This window comes from Perca flavescens, chromosome 1, assembly GCF_004354835.1.
Source record: "Perca flavescens isolate YP-PL-M2 chromosome 1, PFLA_1.0, whole genome shotgun sequence".
Classification (NCBI taxonomy): Eukaryota; Metazoa; Chordata; class Actinopteri; order Perciformes; family Percidae; genus Perca; species Perca flavescens.
The window spans coordinates 18,746,836-18,768,450 of NC_041331.1; the positions used below are offsets into that span (position 1 = coordinate 18,746,836).

The 21,615-nt window shown below is 41.6% G+C and overlaps 1 protein-coding gene across 1 annotated transcript; it reads left to right on the forward strand.

The window, feature by feature from the left end:
- The first annotated feature begins 2,188 nt into the window (after positions 1-2,188).
- Positions 2,189-20,745, forward strand: pcdh20 (protocadherin 20). Its single transcript, XM_028566531.1, has 5 exons — positions 2,189-2,283; positions 2,367-2,447; positions 2,596-2,686; positions 3,005-3,187; positions 18,124-20,745. Exons 1-5 carry the CDS (start codon positions 2,189-2,191, stop codon positions 20,743-20,745), a joined length of 3,072 nt encoding a protein of 1,023 aa, XP_028422332.1.
- Positions 20,746-21,615: the final 870 nt, after the last annotated feature.

Here is a 21,615-nt window from a genome sequence, read left to right on the forward strand (position 1 = left end):
AATCCGAACCAATTATCTACATCAAATATACCTGCCTCACCTCGTTACCTGTATAAAAGACACCTGTCAACACCCAAACAACCAGCATCCAACATCACCACCATGGGCAAGACCAAAGAGCTTTCTACGGACATCAGGGACAAGATTGTTGATCTGCACAAGGCTGGGATGGGCTACAAGAGAATCGGAAAGCAACTTGGAGAGAAAAGATCAACTGTCGGTGCAGTTATCAGGAAATGGAAGAAGCACCACACCACCGTCAACCTCCCTCGGTCTGGGCCTCCACACAAGATCTTGCCTCGTGGGGTGTCCCTGATCATGCGAACGGTGAGGAATCATCCCAAAACCACAAGGGGGGAACTTATGAATCAACTGAAGGCAGCTGGGACCACAGTTACAAAAGAAACGGTTGGTAACACACTACGCCGTCATGGATTGAAATCCTGCAGCGCACGCAAGGTCCCCCTGCTCAAGAAGAAACATGTACAGGCCCGCATAAAGTTCGCCATTCACCACCTGGACGACTCAGAAGAGGCCTGGAAGAAGGTGATGTGGTCAGATGAGACCAAAATAGAAGTTTTTGGCCTCAACTCAACTCGTCGTGTTTGGAGGGCAAAAAACACCGAGTACAACCCAAAGAACACCATCCCCACGTCAAGCATGGTGGTGGCAACATCATGCTTTGGGGGTGCTTTTCAGCCAAGGGGACGGGACAACTCCATCGTATTGAGGGGAGGATGGACGGGGCCATGTATCGTGGAATTCTGGACCGACATCTCCTTCCCTCAGTGAGAGAGCTGAAGATGGGTCGAGGATGGGTGTTTCAGCACGACAACGACCCTAAGCACACCGCCAAAGCAACAAAAGAGTGGCTGAAGAAGAAGCACATCAAGGTTCTGGAGTGGCCTAGCCAGTCTCCAGACCTGAATCCGATTGAAAATCTTTGGAGGGAGCTTAAAATTCGAGTTGCCAGGCGACAACCTCGGAACCTGAATGATTTGGAGGCTGTCTGCAGGGAGGAGTGGGCCAACATCCCTGCCGAAATGTGCACAAACCTTGTCACCAACTATAAAAACCGTTTGACATCTGTGCTGGTCAATAATGGCTTTTCTACAAAATATTAACATGCTGTTTGTCCAGGGGGTCAAATACTTGTTTTTCCTCATCAGATGGTTATCAATTTTAATAAATTCATATGATGTGATTTTCTGGAATTTTCTTTGGGATTCTGTCTTTCACTGTTAGAATGTACATATGATTAAAATTGTAGATTTTTGCATTCTTTGTAAGTGGGCAAACCTGCAAAATCAGCAAGGGGTCAAATACTTATTTCCCCCACTGTATATAATAACAGATCGATACTTGGCATCTGTGTATTGATACAGTATTGCCACAGAAAATATCGCGATGCTATGCTGTATACATTTTTTACTCCCCACCCCTAATTGTCACTATTGATTATTCTTGACCACACATTTAAGGCTCTGCACCAGCCTTTGTGATCATCCAGGTTGATTTATTACGTAAACTAGCAGAGCTAAGTCACCGCCATTTTGGACTTAACAAAGGGCTCGCATTTATAATGGAGGATTCATAAATTATGCCATTCTTGTGAGAGGGAATTAAAACTGCTAGTAAACAATGGTCATTTACAGTTTTTCTCAATTGCTTAAACACTATAACTAGGCTTTTGAACTAAAAGTTCAAAACCATAACGCCATTTTTCAAAAAGCACACCCATTTCACTAAACTATAAACTCTATTCCCTGGTTTTGACACATGAGTCAGATTTGTTGAACTGTTACTGCAAAACTCTACACACAAATCCCTTAATCTCATTGCCTACACCATGTTGTCATTTAGAAAGCACAGCATTCAATTTTGCTCACTCAAGTCAGCACAGCTGAAGCTCAATTAGCACACAATTACCCAGGTGGAAACACTACGAGTCAAAATTGATCACACACCAATCAGAATCTTTCACCAATCTTTCAACAGATAGATAAAATGGTCAGAGTCAGTTCATTGAGTTTTGGAACAATGGATCCACAGAGAAATGACGGTCGAAGAGGAAGAGGAAGAGGAAGAGGAAGAGGAAGAGGGAGAGGGAGAGGGAGAGGAGGAGGAGGAGGAGGAGGAGGAGGAGGAGGAGGAGGAGGAGGAGTAGGAGGAGGAGGAGGAAGAGGACATGGTCGAGGAAGAAGGCGAGGAGGGAGAGGAGGAAGACGTGGTGAAGGACGAGGTAGAAGAGGAGGACGTTGTGAAAGACGAGGTGGAGGAGGAGTAAGGGCAAGGAGACAAGCAGTCTCGGGTGAAATTTGAGCCACTTTAGTGGACCATGTTCTTGTCCATGGTATGACCATGAGGGAGGCTGGGCAACGAGTCCAGCCTAATTTGAGTCGCTTCACCGTCGCCTCCATCATCAGAACCTTCAGGGAGGAAAACAGGTAGGTGCACTTACAGTACGACTGCTCTGTACAGTAACTTTTGAGTGCTGTACTCTGTGCTTTGACATCACATGCACTGTTGTACTATGCTTCTGTAATACTAAATAAATCCATAAAATTTAAGTAATGTTTGCTTCTATTTTTGTAGGATACAGAGACGACCATCTGGTGGCGGGAGGCTAAGGCTTTTGTCAGAGGAGCAAGAGATGGAGCTTGTAAACATGGTCATTGCCAATAATGTAATCTGCCTGCGAGAGATTCAAAAGAGAGTGATTGAGGATAATAATCATTTTCAAGGAATAAATTCCATCAGCCTTTCCACAATTGATCGCATCCTCCGAAAGCATCGGTTCCGGATGAAACGGGTGTACTTCCTTTTGAACGAAACTCTGACAGGGTAAAAGACCAATGAGTGGAATATGTTTAGGTACGACTTTTGATATTGTATGAAGTATTGTGCACCATCACACTATAGCAGTCTATGCTGCCATTTGTGCCCTCTTGAACTGTGCTTCAGGGTAGTGATATACTCTATTGTGTTTTGATGCGTTTTGCAGAGAATCTTTGAGATTGAAGGCTGGCCTGTTCCACCTGAAATTATCTTTGTGGATGAGGCTGGTTTCAACCTCACCAAAAGAAGGAGAAGGGGGAGGAATATAATCGGCCATCGGGCTATTGTAAATGTCCCTGGTCAGCGTGGAGGGAATGTCACGATGTGCGCAGCCATCAGCCAACGAGGGGTACTCCACCGCCATGCCAGTCTAGGACCCTATAATACTATGCTCCTTCTTACATTCCTTGATGGTCTAAGAGAGCATATGTTCCACCTGGACCACAGGGAACCAGCACAACCAGAGCACCCTCACTATGTTGTTGTTTGGGATAACGTCAGCTTCCATCGCGCTGCTCTGGTTCGTGACTGGTTTACCAATAACCCAATATTTTCCAACCTCTTTCTGCCTGCATACTCTCCATTTCTTAACCCAATAGAGGAGTTTTTTTTTCGGCATGGCGGTGGAAAGTGTATGACCGAGAACCTTATATGCGTGTTCACCTCCTTCAGGCCATGGAAGAAGCCTGCCTACACATATCCGTAGATGCGTGCCAGGGGTGGATCAGGCATGCAAGAGGATTTTACCCCCGCTGCCTGGCTAGGGCCAATGTAGCCTGTGATGTGGACGAGATTCTCTGGCCTGACCCAGAGCAAAGACGGGATGCTGATGCAGAATAATGCAGAATTTTTTTTTTTTTAACTGTGTAGTACTGTATAACTGTAATGAATAAAATGTGCCAATGTAACCATTGGTTGTGTCTTGTGTTCACCTGAAAAGGTTTGTGGCAACATAACTTAACAGTTTTGGAAATGTTTTGAATTTATTACACCAGTGTGTAAAACCAAGTATTAGTGTGTATGTTGTGACGGCTTGTGTCCCGTCTGAGGTCAAAGTTTGGTTTTTCAGTAAGAGTTAATGGTTTTGATATAGTGCTTCATTTTGACCTGAAAATAGGATGTTTGAATTGGGTGAGACGTTATGGATTTGTGTTTACTGTTTTGAGAATACGCGGCATAGTTTCAAATGTGTTTAAGCAATCAAGAAACTGTAATCTAAACATTTTCCCTTCCCTTGTTTACCTGCTTGTAGCCATACTAGTGACATTAGTACTGCTATTTTTTGTAATGAATGCAACCATACCATTTTTCTCTTAAAATGTTTGTTATGCACAAAACACCAAGGCAAATTCCTTACATCTACTTGGCACAAAATCACACAAAATAGGATATACGTCAAAAGAAACTATAAACAAAAAGATAACAGTAGATTCGTGAATATATTAAAATAATCCTTGACACCTGTAGTGAGATTCATTCAAGGGTGGCTGTGGGGATTAAGAGAGACGATCGCTGCCCACGGCATTTTCAGACCACACAGCCTACCAAGCGCCACTGAAGGCGCCGTGACCCAGCAAAGGGAGATTGGAGGCGTTTGTGCTCACATCTTTGCCGAGATTGGGCTGTTGCACTTGACTGAAGTACTGTGTTTCACACTGACAGAGCGCAGGAGTCCAGCGGGACAAGGGGAGGCGGACTGTTTACATCAGTGATGCTTGGTGCTCAAAGCTGATGGACAATGTTTAGAGACTACAAATGCATTTCGTTGTGCAACCCTGTGTTGTACAATGACAATAAATGAACCTTGAGCCTTGATTTGACAGATGTATTTTGAACTAAATAACAATCTGAATAATTTGTCATGGAAAGGTTCTCTTCGAAGCAATCAGACAGTCTTGTCTGAATTTATTTACTGGAAGAGAGGTCTAGGCTAAAGCTTATAGTTTGGAAAGAGCCTAGGTTATATAAAGAAAACTTGCGTAGTATTAGCTAACATTTTTGCCAGTTTAACAAGTTCAAAACAAGTCTTTAATTTCATCTTTTCATTAATAATTACCTGTCTGCATAGCTAGCCTTCCGGATTTACCCTGCAGAGATCTGAGGAGCAGTTAACCATCGTCCTCATAAATCCACCGGGGTTTAAAATTCCAACACAAACAAAGCGGAAAGTAACGATCATCCAGCCAAAAAGAGTGAAATCCGGCAGAATTTCTGGCAGCAACGGAACAATCCCGGTAGTGGAACTTTGTGGATATAGGTTGTTATCAATCTGATAGGCTGTTCAGGGTATAATTGGTAGCCTCATTTACATTCTCTAAGACTACTGAAGTTTGTAAAAGAACATATGTGGAATTAAGTTGGTAAATACCGTGCACAGAGCTTTTACTTGTAAACGTCTAATTAGGAGATGTTTTCTTAACTTCTAAACATAGGGCTAATCTCAAAGGATTTTTGGTCAGTGACTCTATTTGCATACGTCTGCATATATGTGTGTGTTTGTGTGTGTATGGGGGCAAGGGTTATGAAAGGTGCAAAGAGCTGGAAACAGATAAAAATAAAATCACAGGACCACTGCAGAAATAACGAGACATCTGGTCCAGACATCTGGAGCCAGAGGACTTTTAGGAGCTACCCAGCATCCTCTCACCTTGCGGGTAAATTAGCAAAGTGAGAAAATATGGCAGGGGTAAACGATGCTGACAATCACACAGAGGGAGGACAGTTGAGACTGGTTACTGGGGAATTCATCATTTGGAGGTTCTTTTTTTGTTTCACATGAACAAAGGGTGATAAAGGATGGACAATGTCGGAGTTAAAATGTGAATGTGTGTGTGAGAGAGGTGTTTGGAAGTGGATGGAGGTGATAACCATCACATTACTTTTTGGCAAGAATTCATATGTTTTCTACAATGTCCCAAGAAATAAAAAATAAATACATATCTAAAAGAAATTGTAATGCAGGAAAAAAAATCATGAATATGAATTGCTGTATTTAAATCAGTCAATCACATTGATCAATCCATTCTATTAAAAAGACAACAGAGGTTTGAGAAATGTATAGGTCAGCTAGATTGATCTTCACAATCCAGGGCATGAGACTGACAGCATTTGCTAATGGGCATTTGCTTGAGAAAGACATTATTCCAGGTAGGGTGCACAGTATATGATTGATAGTTCTCTTCTTCACTCAGACATCTGTATAAATCTTTCCTACACCTGGCGGGAAGAATGCACATTTTACTGGGCTGTCACTAGCCCTCATCAATGATTGTTTTTTTAATAACATGACAGCTATTTCTGAAATGTCAGATTTGTCGTAGACTAGCTTATACAATTAGGTTCTGAGTCGGTCTGCGAAATAGGCCATGCAGTTGCTGGATCATGGTTTGTTATGTAGCTTTAACACATCTTTGTTTGGTCATCCAAAAAAGAAGACGAAAAAAAACATACTTAGTTTAATCTTTGCGTTGAAATCTGAGCTTGAAAGATTCGCTGTGGCATTGCAGTTGCACAGCATGGACTGATGGGTTGGCATGTGTATGCTTGAGAGAGAGAGGGAGTGGAAGAGATGGTTTCAGATGTGATACTGATGACAGGTCAGTGTGCTTGTCTCTTGTTTCCCCTTGGCTTAATGTAAGGTCACAGTGGAAAGGTGGGACGACAAATGCCACCAAGTCGCTCTGACAGCCTGACCCTTGGGAGAGAAAATACCCTTTTAATCAGATGCTTCTCCTCCCAAGTGACCATTCCTTCTCAAACTTTACTTCACTTCCTTTCTGCCTCCTTTCTTCTCATCATGTCCAATTCATCTTTACTTAACCTTAGCTTTTCTCTATACCTACTCCAGTGCCACTAACTGTTTTGCCCTCTTTGTTCTCTGTCCCCTATTCCGCGCTACACACACACACACACACACACACACACACACACACACACACACACACAAACACAAAGATACTAAAGCAGACACACAGCCTTCTCTTCCATAGCAGTTTCCTTGGGCTCTCAATCTAATGTCACAAATAGGTAATAAAGATGCCATCAAAAGGACACCAGAGGATCCGCATTCTGCCTTCGTTCCATCCCGCTCGTAACTCTCCAGAGGGCAGAAGGACATACATCACCTTCAGAGCCTGCTGGCATAGAATTATGTTGTTTAGTGCAGGCTGTTCCCATGCTGATCCAAATGCGTAACACCAATGTGCACAGAGAAAGAATGGGAAGCATACTGTGCAAATATAGCTGCCCCGCATATTACAGCACAAATGTCAGTAAGTGCAGACCATTAAGTAATCTGAAATATAAAGCAAAATGTATCTTAGAGGACCCAACTCAGCATGCTAACCACAGAGTAGAAGGAAAGAAAAGATGCAGGCAGAGGACAGGAAGCACATACTGTATTTATTCCCCTCTGTGCCTCCTCAGACAGTCAGATAGGCTCTGCCCATAATGTCTAGTCACATATGACCTTGAGCGAGTCCATTGTCTCCCAGAATCTTCACTCACACTGTCACATCAGACCACTTCAGCGTTCTCATAAAAAACAACACAACAAAAGCATCCCACTGATGTATCGCTGCACATCAGCTGCATTAGCAAACAGCTGGGGCAGGTTTGTCATTTCCAATTATTGGAGCTGTACAGTATAGTGGCTTCAAATGTCTTCCTAGTGAAATTTTTATGATTCAGCCTGTGTTGTTCTTCTGACTGGTTTTACTGGGAATTACCTCATATAACAACTGTCTCTATAAAACCTTTAACAAACAGAAGAAGAAAAACCTTGAGACAATCCTAAGACAGGCAGATAACAATGCCTATACATGTATTATGGAATGGCATCTGGATCCATTCATTTTAAGTAAATAATACTAAATGCTAAATAAAATGTGCACATTCATATTGTAATAGATATTTAACAAAATGCAGAACTTACATGTATTTGGATTCGTCTTGTATTTTGGACATCCGAAATATTTGAGGAATTGAAGAGATGGATGTGCTGGCCTCAGTATGTTGCTTTTAGGTGTCAAATTTTGTGCTGTGCCTTCAGGAATTGTCTCACCTCCACCAGTGCGTTTCTTTCGCAGCACATGGTAGGGCGGGGCTGTCCTCCGGCTAAGTGGCACACAGTTAGTTCTCATCTTTGCCCTTTTGGTATTTTGGTGACTCACTCATGGTGAGTCACTTGACTGCACCTATGTGTGGGGAGAGGCTCAATCAGAGTGTGAAACTGTTCAAATTTTGAGTCCAAACTGTTTTGAATGGGAGCAGTGCTTAGGAAACATTATTCATAGTTGTGCAGCTGTTTACAACGTAATGGAAGCAAAATGTCCTTCTGATCATGAGGGGGCCACACAAGCTTCAATTCCAACTTCGGCCTCTAAATCATCACACAGCACAGCACAGTAATGGGGATCTTGTTCTGGGTCCGTTCTGTTACAAACGCAAGGCAAGACCTTGAGGTCATGTGAAAATCATACGTGAGTTGTTACATTAACCAACCCAACAACAGAGGTGCCCACATGTGAGAATGACAGGGTAAGATGTCAAAACCGTGGCTAGAATATCCAATGTGTTTGAGAAATGCCTGGGCACAGATTTTATGATGCACCCAATTCTTTGTGGTTCCAGTGACCAAGTGATGGTGGCAAACAGTAACCTCAGATCCAAGCATTAAAACTTGGTTTCAAAACTCATGCAGGGGTGAGGGTGGGGGGTAAATGCACATAAATGCGGTTTGCCCAGCTTTGAAAATCTGAAATTTCATTTATGTAGATTCCCCAGGGTGTTTATGCATAGTCTACATGGGTAGGCACACTAATTTACACTTTATCTCTTGGGATCTCACGTTTTGTTATTCATTGGATGTTTTCACACAAGTACAGAGCAACAATTAACCTGCCGTCCTCTCATGCTAGGTGGAGATCAATGCTACATTTACACATGGCCGGCTATTTTCATTAACGGACATTTTAACCTCTCCGTTTTCAAAAATAACATTGTGCACCGCTGTCAGTTTTCAGAAAATTGTTTGTTTACACGTACCTGTGTATATATGCCGTCAATGCCGTCAAGAGCATGCCAAACCTGTAGGTGGCAGTGTAACGAGAGGCTCAAGCCCACGTTAGCCAATCAGTATCCCGAAAATAGCAACAACAGCAACAAATCACTTCCTCGGCTGCCTAAACCTCCGTTTGTCTCAGTTTACATGCAAACGGGCAAACAAAGTTTTCCAAAATCTCCACTCTGGCCGGAGTTTTTAGAAAGAATCGTTTTCAGGGGCGAATTCTCCATTTGCGTGTAAACGAAGGGTACAAACGAAGGGAAATGTCTCAGTTTTTCAAAATAACCATGTAAGGTAAACGGGGTGCAAAAGCAATAAACCCATCTCTGCACTGAAGCCAGCTAAAGCAGCATAGCGCAGGTTATACAAAAAAGAACCTCCACAAACACACATGTGCACACTAATTACAGGGATACAAGGAATACAAGGCAAACATAATGAAAGAACACTTACAGTACAGTAGTTCATTGAATATTTTTAAGGTAAAGTAGTCACCATACTTTTTAGTTCAAATTTGCCAAAAATGATGTTTGTAGATGTTGTTAGTGTGCATATCTTCAATCTTTTGTTTTAGTTTTTGGTCATGTTGGTTGTTTTGTGTCTGCATGCATCAAACACCATTGTATTTTACAACCTGTTTTTACATTTGACTTCCTTTTATTAGTCACTCCTGTGTGAATTCATTCTCATTGTGTGTGTTAGACTCCATTTCTTCGTGTTAGTACAGGATCCATCATTTAAATGTTCCTGCTCAGTGTTCTTGTGAGGTGAACTTAACCACCAGACTATGTTCAGCGCTGATTAACTCAAAAGACCAGAGACGGAAATAACGTCGGACAGCAGAGGAATCTGCAGAAAGTTCACGCTAATTAATCTGTGGAGACAAAATTTTCCAAAAAGGTTAGAGTATACAGTTCTCTTAACGTTTTACAGCTGGACACAGGTTCACAGTGTCAAAATGACACATGAAGTGGAAAATAAAAGCCAACGTGCAGATTAAAATAATGTAAATTATGTAATGTGAGTCACATTTCATGTTCGTTTTCATGATTCTCGCTCAAGCTGCTTTTCTCAAGTAAACTCCATGTCTAATAATTGTCTGTGTAAGAGCTGACTAAGCGGAGAGAAATCCTTCTTTTGGTTTGTGCCTTTTAGGAACGTCTCTCTAATAAGTGCCACTATTCCGTCATCTACACTGTTAAAGATACACAAGTGGTACTGCACCCACTTGTGTAACTCTGTACTGTGTTTTAGGGATTTCCTGATGTAAATGAGCCTACTTGAACACAGGCAGATGGATGTAGACCTCTGAACACCCACACAGGTGATTTCAGTTATTCTGGCTGATTAGGCCTCTGATCAGGTTGAAGGCGGGCCGTAGCTTAGATGGGAATTTATTACGTCACAAATCTTTTCTACCAATGAACAGCCATTCACATTGTACGCGCAAACAGCAGCGCTGCGCTATGAAACCCATTATTGTCAATGCCTTGCGCGCGCAAGAACTGGTCTGCCGCTGCGCTGAGCAAAAACGGCATTTTGTGGCTGGCCGCTCTTGCGCGTGCCGTGGTCAAAGTTGAACTTCGACCACGGCACGCGCGAGAGCGGCCGCGGTGCGCTGTGACGTGTCTGAATAAAAAGAAAAAAAGTTAACACTGAACACACGTGGATCCACAAACGGAACAAGGCTTTCTTTTGTTTCAAAGGCAGAAACATCGTCTCCACCAAATCACTACTGTGTATCCTACACAATGTCGCATGTAGCCTGCTGCACGTCCGATGTAAACACCGGACGCAGACGTGACGTGCATTCAAATATTGGCGCGTGTATGACGTATGTATGAAATTTGCACTGAGCCCGGCAGCGAGCACAACAAATATAGTTGGGAATAGGACAACCTAGCGGCGAGCGCAGCGCATGCCGCGTACAATGTGAACGGCCCCTAACAATGATAAAGGTGTCATCTGTCCTGCCCGAACAGGTTCAACAGAGCTAACAAGAGGAAGATGTCAATCAATCTACTCTGTACACACCCACACAGGTCTAATCAGCCAGATTAACTCAGAACATCTGTGTGGGTGTTCAGGGCCTTTAACATTGATCATTGCGTACAGGTGTGCACGTTGTTCTGCTGCAGCCCAACTACTTCAGGGTTTGACGTGCTGCACGTTTAGAGATGCTCCATGCATAGCACTGTTGTAAAGCCTGGTTATTTGAGTTACTGTTGCCTTCCTGTCAGCCTGAACCAGTGTGGCCTTTCTCCTCTGACTTCTCTCATTAACAAGGTGTTTCTGCATACAGAACTGCCGCTCACAGGACGTTGTTTTTCCCACCATTCTCTGTCAACTGTTGAGGCTGTCGTGCATGAGATAAATCCCAGGAGCTCATCAGTTTCTAAGATACTCAAACCACCCCGTCTGGCCCCGGCAATTATTCCACAGTTCAAGTCACTTATTAGATCCACATTGCTCCACATTACTGGCTGATTCAATTTGCATTGCTGAGCAGGTGTACAGGTGTGCCCATTAAAGTGGCCTCTGGGTGTATGTTTTATATTGAAGTGCACCTAAAAACAAGAGTGTTTCTTGTTCTTTTGTTTTTAACGGCAACATGTTCGTCAATCAGCACCACATTTATGATAACATTTATTTAAACACCTAATCAATCATCAATGACAAAATGGCTTTCTTTGTGTCATTGCATCGCACGAGAGTTACAGCTACTATGACTCTTTGTTAATACACTGTCATGTTTCGTGCCACAAGGTTACATATAGTGTTATGGACATATGGAAAGTATTCCATTAAGAACACACCACTCTTGATGGCAAAGACCATAATTGAGCAGTTTCCAGGAGATGTGTCCTGTTAAGTTGGTTAAGTTTTTCAAATCAGATTCAGGCCACTTCCACATGTGGTCCTGAATCAGACCCAGATCAGATTTTTTTTTCAATGCGGCCGCAGTGTGAACAACATAGGTGGATTTAATGCAACTTTTACCTCAATAAACCTCGCTGCGCCCTCTCTCCCCGCTACATCGGGAGCCCCCAGATCCCGGTGCAGCTGTCACCATTCCTGTTCACACTGGAATCTGATTCCACATTTTAAAAGGTAATGTGAACAGCCAAACAAAAAATCAGATCTGAGCAAAAAATCTGAATTAGGCATTAAGACTTGCGGTGTGAACGTAGCCTTAGACCTCACACCTTCTGCTGCTTTTGATTTGTAGGCTCTCCAAATATACAAAGCATATGGGATTTGTCTGCTTGCCACTGGAGCAGAAGAATTTAAATAATAATCTTAAAGCAACCGATTTGAGCCTTCTTCCTATTTCCTTTTGCTGTTCCCCATTTCCCTCTTATTATAGACCTCCTCAGTAATCTGCTGTATGATCATCGGGGAAATTAATTTAATTACTGCTACATAAATAAATGTATTGTAATTATTATGCAGCTGAGGGGGCATTGTGAGTCATTTTTGCTTTATGAAAATATACAGTTATACAGTTTATGGTTAAACTGTATAACAATGCTGCCATTGCTGAAATTGCTGCAAGTAATTTAAATAATTATGTCAGTATGAATGTGTTTACATCTCAAACTACTTGTGTCTGTCTTCACAAGGCGGTCTCACACCCCTCCAGACTGACAGAAACAGGAGAAAAAGGTGTTAATGAGGGAGTAATTCCAGAGAAAAAAAATGTATTTTCTCCAACGTTGATGAAGCGTTATTGGCTTTAAGTTTTGAGTTATGGAAGTATAAGAAGTTACTAAGTCAATATTTACCGTCAGCACATCGTACCCTTTTGGAAACTCCATTTTATACCCTAATTGATCTACTCAAAAACCTCACATTGAGGCTCAGAAATAGTCACACTGTTAGCAGGCAGAAACAAGAACCTGTGGTGGGCCAATCGATAGAAACTTCATTACTGGGAAGCCTGGCTAGTAATCTCCTTGGCTGCAGCTGTGAGGGGCATACATTCTACCACAGCACCTGTTCTAAATGATATATCCAGCCTGCACCTGCAGAGGCACAAAGGAGCACTCACACCACACCGAGGTTTAACACTCTCGTGCTATCTTACCATCTCTTCCTCTGTCTGTCTGCCTATCAAATACAAGGTTTTTATGTTATTTTTTACTTTCTCCCTGTTTATGTCTCGCCCCTCCAGATTAGCTTTCTCACATGCATGCCAGGATGCATCTTTAGCAGCTGACAAGAGCAGAAAGGGAGAAAACTGATGGGGAGAAAACAGTGGTGGAGAGGCGTAGCAGGGGAGGTGTGAGGACGGTGGGAAAAAAAAGGGAGAGCAGTTGAGTATTTTTTCAGTTAATAGAAATAGACCTTTGGGGTTCAGAAATTGTGTAGTATAATATTATGTTAGGACAGCTCCATTTTACACCAAAATTGGTTCCATGATGGTAAGCCACATAGACACTTTTAAGCATTTTTCGTTTGTACCTTTCCCTCTTTGAGAAAATTGGGTCTCCACAGCAAAAATGACAAATCATCTACTTATCAGGAATAAGTACTCTTACAAGTTTTCTGCCCTGGTCTCAACTCTCACATTTATACTAATCTAATCCTGCTGTAGAACAAAGGCCAAGGAAAACAAAACTGTATATTTAGTCCCAAATTGCATTTTGGACCCAACAAGAAACAGGAAAGAAAAGCTTTATGGGTCTGGAGCAGCAATGTGACACACTAAACTAATACTGCACTATATTGTACGGTATATGTGCGACTGAAACATGACCTGTATTCTTTTCTTTTATGTCAATTCAACCAGTAGATGGCAGTGACAGAGCAAGAACACCCATTGCTGACTTGAAAGTTAAAGTTTACCAGTATACACTTTACACAAAAAGGTCACTGTATCTCTATGGAGATGTAGAAACTAGTAGTCCTGGTTACTTACACTTGCAAAAAAGACAGAACTAATAAAAAATCTACTCATCTCTGCCTCTGCTTAGTGATCATACAGTGGGGAATGCTAGTCCCCCTGAGTCTGGGGGATGCAGCTGCAGTGTGGCTTATGCATACTAGAGTGCACAGGGCTGGAAAATGTTGTTCCAAGACAGAAATAAAGAAAGATGATAGCTTATTAATGTATTGTCAATACTGGGAATTTGTAAAGTGAGAATATCTATATGCTAATAGTGCCCATTATGCATCCTGATGTTAAAAAGTTTAGCAGAACCATGAGCACTATCTTCCGTGGCACACTCTCAACTCTGACTGACATAATAAATGACCACTGAATAAGATTTCTGCCTTGTTGAATAGGCTCACTGAACTGTGTGTGTGTGTGTGTGTGTGTGTGTGTGTGTGTGTGTGTGTGTGTGTGTGTGTGTGTGTGTGTGTGTGTGTGTGTGTGTGTGTGTGTGTGTGTGTTACCCCATTAAACTGAAATGTGTGTTCAATTTGCAGCAATTATTGTTTTGAGATAAGCACAGGAAATGCAAGTTTGATTGATTAGATGCTATAGAGGAAGTATTTCTGACTGCTGTGTATTGATTGGCCAAGAGGAAATTCTACAGACATTTCATTATAACTAACACAGCTGATGCATATTTCTGGAAATATATACAATCAGCGAGTCCAGGCTTTGATTCCTGGCTCAATAACTAACAAAATTTACTGGCTTCTGGGTTTTGGCATTTTCAACTTTTCTGACCATTTTTTTTATTTCTACTTTGTGAATGTCACATACTGTATAATATATCACAGACTTTTTAAATGTAGGGAATAGTGCAGCTCCCCAGTGTTCTTCCTTTACACAATTACACTGATCGGCCCAAAGGGAGATTGACGAGGGAAAGTCAAAACAATGTGATACTGTATGTTATGGCCCCAAAGCAAACATTGATTAGTTAGTATTACATGTTAAATCTTTTAGTTGTGTATGTTTTTAATAAGTTTATTTCCTCAGATGCACACAAGATTTTTAGGAAGCTACACCTGGTACAGGTTTCCAATGTAAAACTTGTATTGCTGTATTTGGAAAATGGCAAATTGATAACATAAAAAACTACAAATTATCCCAGTGGAAGACATTGTGGTTAGACTGTTGTTGCACACATTGTTTTTAATGATTCTATGCAGATTCCAAAGTTTTCAAGCTAGTATTATCTCCTGACACGAGACATTTGTGTGGTCATATCCATCTTACTTAACAGCCATGGAGCTGCCTCGTAGCTATCAAGATAGCTTAACAGCACTTTGATTAAAAGACCAAGGTTAACAGGACATCTGTTGGGAAATCTGGGCAGAGATTACCCAACCTCATCTCACACAGACTCAGAGCAGCAAATGATGTAATTAAGACCAAAGTAATACTGCCTCTTGGCCTTATTCAACCTTTGTAGTACTTTTTTGACTGGCCACTACAATTCACACAAATTGTCACATTTGTCACACTTGTTGTAGAGCTGCTCTTTATGAGAACATTAGTAACACATATTGAAGATTTTTGAAGATAAATGGAGAGTGACAGAGAAATGAAGATAAAGACGATAAAGATCATGACATGCAGCAAAGGTCACAGGCCAGATTTGAAACCGGAACATTGCAGTCATTTTGTATGAAGATAATTGACATTTGTGATTCCATTATTTAGTATTTTTAACACTTTTACCAAATTTACCCTCAGCCTGTTGACAAGTTGATATGGCATCGACAGGGGACGAGTGGGGACTAAGACACAGAGGTAACAGTATCAGGTTGACGGACACATAGCATCATTGGCCTTTGTGTCACAGCTCCTTGTATTGCAACTGCTACAGAATAAATAATGTAAAGCCAACAGTAGCCTGTAACATATGACATGTTTGAAATGGTATGTTGTCTCAGACGTGCTCCTTTGTGCTCCAGGGGCTCACAGGGGTTTTACCAAATGTACAACATAAAAGGTGTGATTTGCAACATGAGATACATAATCTCCTGTTAATTTTGACACATTTAATGAAATAAATAAAAACTTGCGACCTATAAAGGAGCACCTAAAGAACTCATTCTTTTTCTACTATTTGCGAGCCACAGTCATTTAAGGAAATGTGATGCTGCCACTATTTATTATTATTGTATCATTGAGTTGAATGCAAAAAAAAAACAGTGTCACTTTTCATTACACAATTCAACAATCAAATATATTGTAACACATTTTATTGTCATGGTCCAAGATAACTTAAAACAGGGAGGATTGTATAGCAAGCACATAATAGATTTATAGATTGAAAACAAAAGAAATAAAATGGTTTGGGATGCACTACTGTCTGCTGTATTTGAATTGTTGTATTAAAACAAAACCTGAGGACTTTCAAGAAAAAAATTCATCTTACAAAGCAAAATACTGTGTCATCTAAGGTAGCTGCTCTGGACTGACTCCTCACTGATGATCAACAGCTGAGCACCTCAGACCCACTGCACCTCAAGGCAGCTCTCAAATGACTCTCATTTCCCTGATCTGCTGCTTTGCCACGCTCTAAAGCCTCCTAGCCTCCCAGCCCACTGTGCCTACAGTCTGTGTTTACAGAAATCTTTCCTAGCTCAGCACATGGACAAAAAAAACTCTGGATGCGAGACAGATTCCTAGATGATCCATTTTAATGTACTGTCTAGCTATGTCACAAATATATTGGATATTATTAAAAAAAATGCCACGTAAAACTACTAGGCATTTGGTCTATTTCTATAAGCTTACCAAATGAAATGCATAAATTTTACGCACCAGTATTGTGCATCGACCAGACCCTTATCATATGCATGGCAGCAAAGACCTAACGCAGTATGAGACTAAATGAATGTATGTGTGTGACTGTCTCAATCTGCCCTTTTCGAGAGAACTTCAATCACTCAATTTCTCTGAGCAGTATGCTTCCAATCCCAGCAAACAGCTGGCCGGGCATTGGGAACACATGAGGATTAGGGGGTTGATTTAGTTAAAGGCTCAGTCCAGAATCAGACCATAGCACCACTTATGATGCCAAGATCACCTCTCTGCTAGATTTGTTTATGATATTTTCATTTCATTTCATTTCATGCATGTATAGTAGCAAAACATGAAATTAATTTCACAGTTTTAGTGGCAATTTGTTTGTTTTTTAATATTGTAAACTGATGACCTCTTTTTGAAGTCACACAAAATACCTTCTATCTATCTTTCTATCAATCTATCTATCTATAAATACATTTAGAACATCAGAAGTCAAAGATTGTTGGTTGTAAGAAACATAATGCATCATTTTATCATTACACACTGGCTTTAATTCATTCTGTACAGTTTTATTTTCATATGGGGTGTTTTTGAACTAGTGCTGGATTAAAGTAATCTCTAGTGGATATTTCACATCTTGCTCGGTCTCATTATAAGCTCAGTTGGTAATCATATGCTTTCACTCTGCCACAGGAATATAAGGTATGCAGCTGCTTGTGACAACATGGGTGTGTTTAGAAAGTGCAAATGCGTGTCGATGTGCTTTGATAGCATGATAAAGGAATCTGTGAACTCAAGTAGATTTCCCAGTGGCAATCAGCTCTCATTGGTTAGCACAAGGGACTGATTTGCATATGGTGGGAGTGTCCTGAGCCAGCACTGGGATGAATGACTTGTTCAAGTCAGATAGCAATAAGGCATAGCACTCAGCAGAGGTCTGTGCTGCTCAATGCTCAAAATGTCTAGGTTACTTAAACTGTCACTCTTCCTGCCATAAGTGGAAAGTGCTGGACTAGGACATAAACATGTTCAACAGCAGACACCCCAGCCTTAGCAAAAGAGGAGGAATATGGGTAAGTTTTAAGATAATTCACTTTACAGACAGAATTCTGTAACACATCTACAATTACATTTTATGATACTGTGAATACTATTTTACATTATTAAGGCAGATACATGACTACCCCCTTTTCCTCTACACTATACTGCTTTTATTCTCATGTCCTGTTTTATGGCTTAAACCTGTGCAAATAAACGTTAAACTGTCAGCAAATCTAATTCCGTGGATAGATTGACTTAAATGATAATCATAATGTGATTTAAGTGAAATGATTACAGTTCAAATCATTGTTGCAGGTGTCCAGAGAGCTCTGCAAGTGATAATATAACTTAATACTAATGTTCACACCAAATAATAATAATTCAGGAATACCTAATTTGGCGAATATTCTATTTTGCAACTCTTTTATTAAAATGTATTATCTTTTATCATCTTGTATTACAGGGACTGTGCATCCTCTTGCTTTACACAAGCCCTCTTTCCTGTTTTGCAAATTTCAGCAAAGCAAAAGAGCTGATCTATAAAATAAAGGAGGGATTACCCAGGGGGACCTTCATAGGGGCCATTGGAGTAGACTTAAATTTGGATTTTACTGTGGAGCCCCCCTTTTTATTCAATCTTCCACAAAAGAAGGTCAGTGGACAGTATGTGAGCCTAAATAATACCACCGGGGAGCTTTACACATCTGCTATAGAGATTGACAGGGAGACCCTCTGTCCTGATAACTCAGAGGGCCATGGATGTGCTCTCTCACTGGATGTGTTTGTGTTGCCTCAGCAGTACTTTCAGCTCGTGAAAGTTAAGATCTTTATTGAGGATGTGAATGACAACAGGCCAAAGTTCCCCGTGGATGAGATCTGTATGTCTGTCCCGGAAAACACACCTATCAATGCTCGTTATGCGGTGGAGCAGTCAGCAGTTGACCCAGACCTGGGTCTTCATGGTGTACAGACCTACTGGCTTGTTAATGACTTTAGCATGTTCACACTGGATGTTGAGGAGAATGAAGGAGGTGAGCTGACACCCTTCCTCATTGTGACAGACGCTTTGGACAGAGAGACCCAGGCTGAATACATTACAGATATCATTGCAGAGGATGGAGGGAGCCCTCCTCTACTCGGAGCGGCTACTTTAAAAATTATCATCACAGATGTGAACGATAACTGCCCCCAATTCACAGAGTCACAAATTAATGTGACTCTGCGTGGGAATACCACAAAAGGGGCACATTTGGCACGTCTGCATGCTTTTGACCATGACCTTGATGCTAATGCTCAGATCAGCTATGCTTACAGTGAACGCGTGCCAAGGGACACCAGGAGCTTGTTCCATTTGGACAGAATCACAGGGGTGATCAAGCTAGCAGGGAAAATAGACACTGGCACAGCCACGTTTTACAAACTCACCATTCTGGCCAATGGACCTGGTTGTATCCCTGCAGTTGCCACTGTTTCTGTCCATATCATCAAAGTTGTTACAGGACCCCCTGCTCTCATACCCCGATACATTGCAGCAGAAAAGGATGGGGTGGTGACAATAAAGGAGTCAGAGCCAGCGTTTTCTCCAATTGCTTTTTTTACTGTCAAAAACATTGATATGAACCATAGGGTGGACTGTCATTTGGAAGGGACTGGCCCATTCAGGCTTGGCCCCTATCAGCTGTTCAAGAATGAATACCTGCTGGAGACTACAGAGCCCTTGGACTATGAAAAGATACAGGAGTATGAGCTAATTGTGGTTGCTAAGAATGCTCAAGAGCTCGTCATCAAGACCTTCCTCAAGGTGCAGGTATTGGATGAGAATGATAATGCACCAGTGTTTCAGCAGTCTTTGGTGGAAATATCTGTGGAGGAGAACAATCCGCCAAATACCTTTCTGACCCAGCTCCAAGCCACAGACCAGGACAGCGAAAGCAGAGGGGAAGTCATCTACCTCCTTGGAGGCGACGCCCCAGGGATCTTTGTTGTGGATCGTGTGACAGGTGTCCTGACTGTGACCACATCGCTGGACCGTGAGGAGAAAGAGACATACCGGTTCATAGTGAGAGCAGTGGACCAGGGGACACCCAGGAGGGAGTCGATTGCAACTGTGGTGGTGAGCGTGCAAGACCGCAATGACAACAGTCCGCGCTTCATTAATAAGGACTTCACCTTCTTTGTGCCAGAGAACTTCCCAGGGTACGGTGAAATTGGGGTCCTCTCTGTGACAGATGCTGACGCTGAGGAAAATGGTTGGGTGGCCCTTTCTATCCTCAACGGCAGCGACGTCTTTATGATAGATACAGGCCGAGGGGCGCTGAGGGCCAAGACATCACTGGACCGTGAGCAACAAGGGACATACCAGCTGTGGATTGAGGCCGTCGATGGTGGAGAGCCTGCGCTTTCCTGTGTGACTATGGTGACCGTGCTGTTGTTGGATGTAAATGACAACCCGCCTATTGTCCTCTTCCCCCAATCCAATCAGTCCTACATGCTGGTACTACCCAATACACTACCAGGAACATCAATAACAGAGGTCTACGCTGTGGATAAGGATACTGGCATGAACGCTGTGATCGCCTACAGCATTGTTAAGAGGAAAGGTGGTGAGCCTGGGTCATTTGCCATTGACCCAGAAACAGGAAACATCACATTAAAGAGGGAGCTCAGCAACCGGGGGCTTTATAGCCTTCTGGTGAAGGTCAGTGATCATGGTCAGCCTGAACCGCTTTACTCAACAGTCATGGTTAACTTCTTTGTCAATGAAACAGTAAGCAACGAGAGTTACATCCAGAGTCTGCTGACCAGAGAGGCTGAAATTGAGGTAGAGGAGAGGCCCTGGTACAAAGGCCAGATGACAGAGGGGCCTGAGAGGTATGAGTTGTTCCCCTGTCAGCCTGTCCTCATTGCTCTTTCAGTGACATGTCTGGGGCTGTTCTTCTCAGTTGTTACACTGACATCTTACATATGCTGCAAGAGATTTAAAAAGCAGCGGAAAAAAAGATCAGAAGTGGAGATACCGTTAAAAATGAAGAATGACTCAATGCAGGTTGTGAACAGAAAGCTCAGGCAGATCTCAAACATCTGATATTCAGTTGTCTACACATCCAAAACAATCACTGTTTACATGAATGTTTACAAAAACTCACTGTGAAAAGTGTAGTTCTTACATGAAGTTGCTCTTTTTGCTTTTATCATATGATTGTTATTACTGCAATGTGATTTAAATAATATGCCACGAGGTTCAGTCATTAAAAAGGTAACACAGTACCTTTCTACCTTTCTTCCAAACGTTTTATAATATCTATAAAGCATGAAAATTGTCCAGAGATGATGTGTCAAACAACCAAAGTAAGGAATAAATTAGTATTGGCGTCAAAGTAATAACAGCCTTATTACAAAGTCATAAGAGCAACTCATTGAAGATTACTCAATCTAAGGTCCTATGTAAATACTGTACAAAATGTTTTACAACTTTATATAAAACTTTTGCATTGCATGAAAAGACAGTTCAAGCCACAAGAAATGTTTCTTTCTTCATAAATGCATCTCTTTACACTACCTGTCACAATTACATATACTTAAGTGATTATACTTGGAGGTTGGATACTACATCTGGAATCTAAATGTTCTAAAATTTCAAAACTGATTGATACAGAAAAGGCTTATCAAAATGTATTACTTTATTTAAGGCATTGTACTCACACCATATATATTTGACCAAAAAAGAAAATCTTAACTCAATTCCCACTTACTAGTTTCTCCAAAGATTTCAATCATGTTTCACAGTCTTCTTTAGGTCAGTTGTAATGGAGTGATATGCAGTCCATGATATATACAATGGTATAAGAGTGTTATACCATTATATGAGGTTGAAAGTTGCAGAAAAAGACAGTATGTGGACCTTGACTTATGATTTGTCATTTTGTATGATGTCTAGGAGCTAGGGTTAGTAACC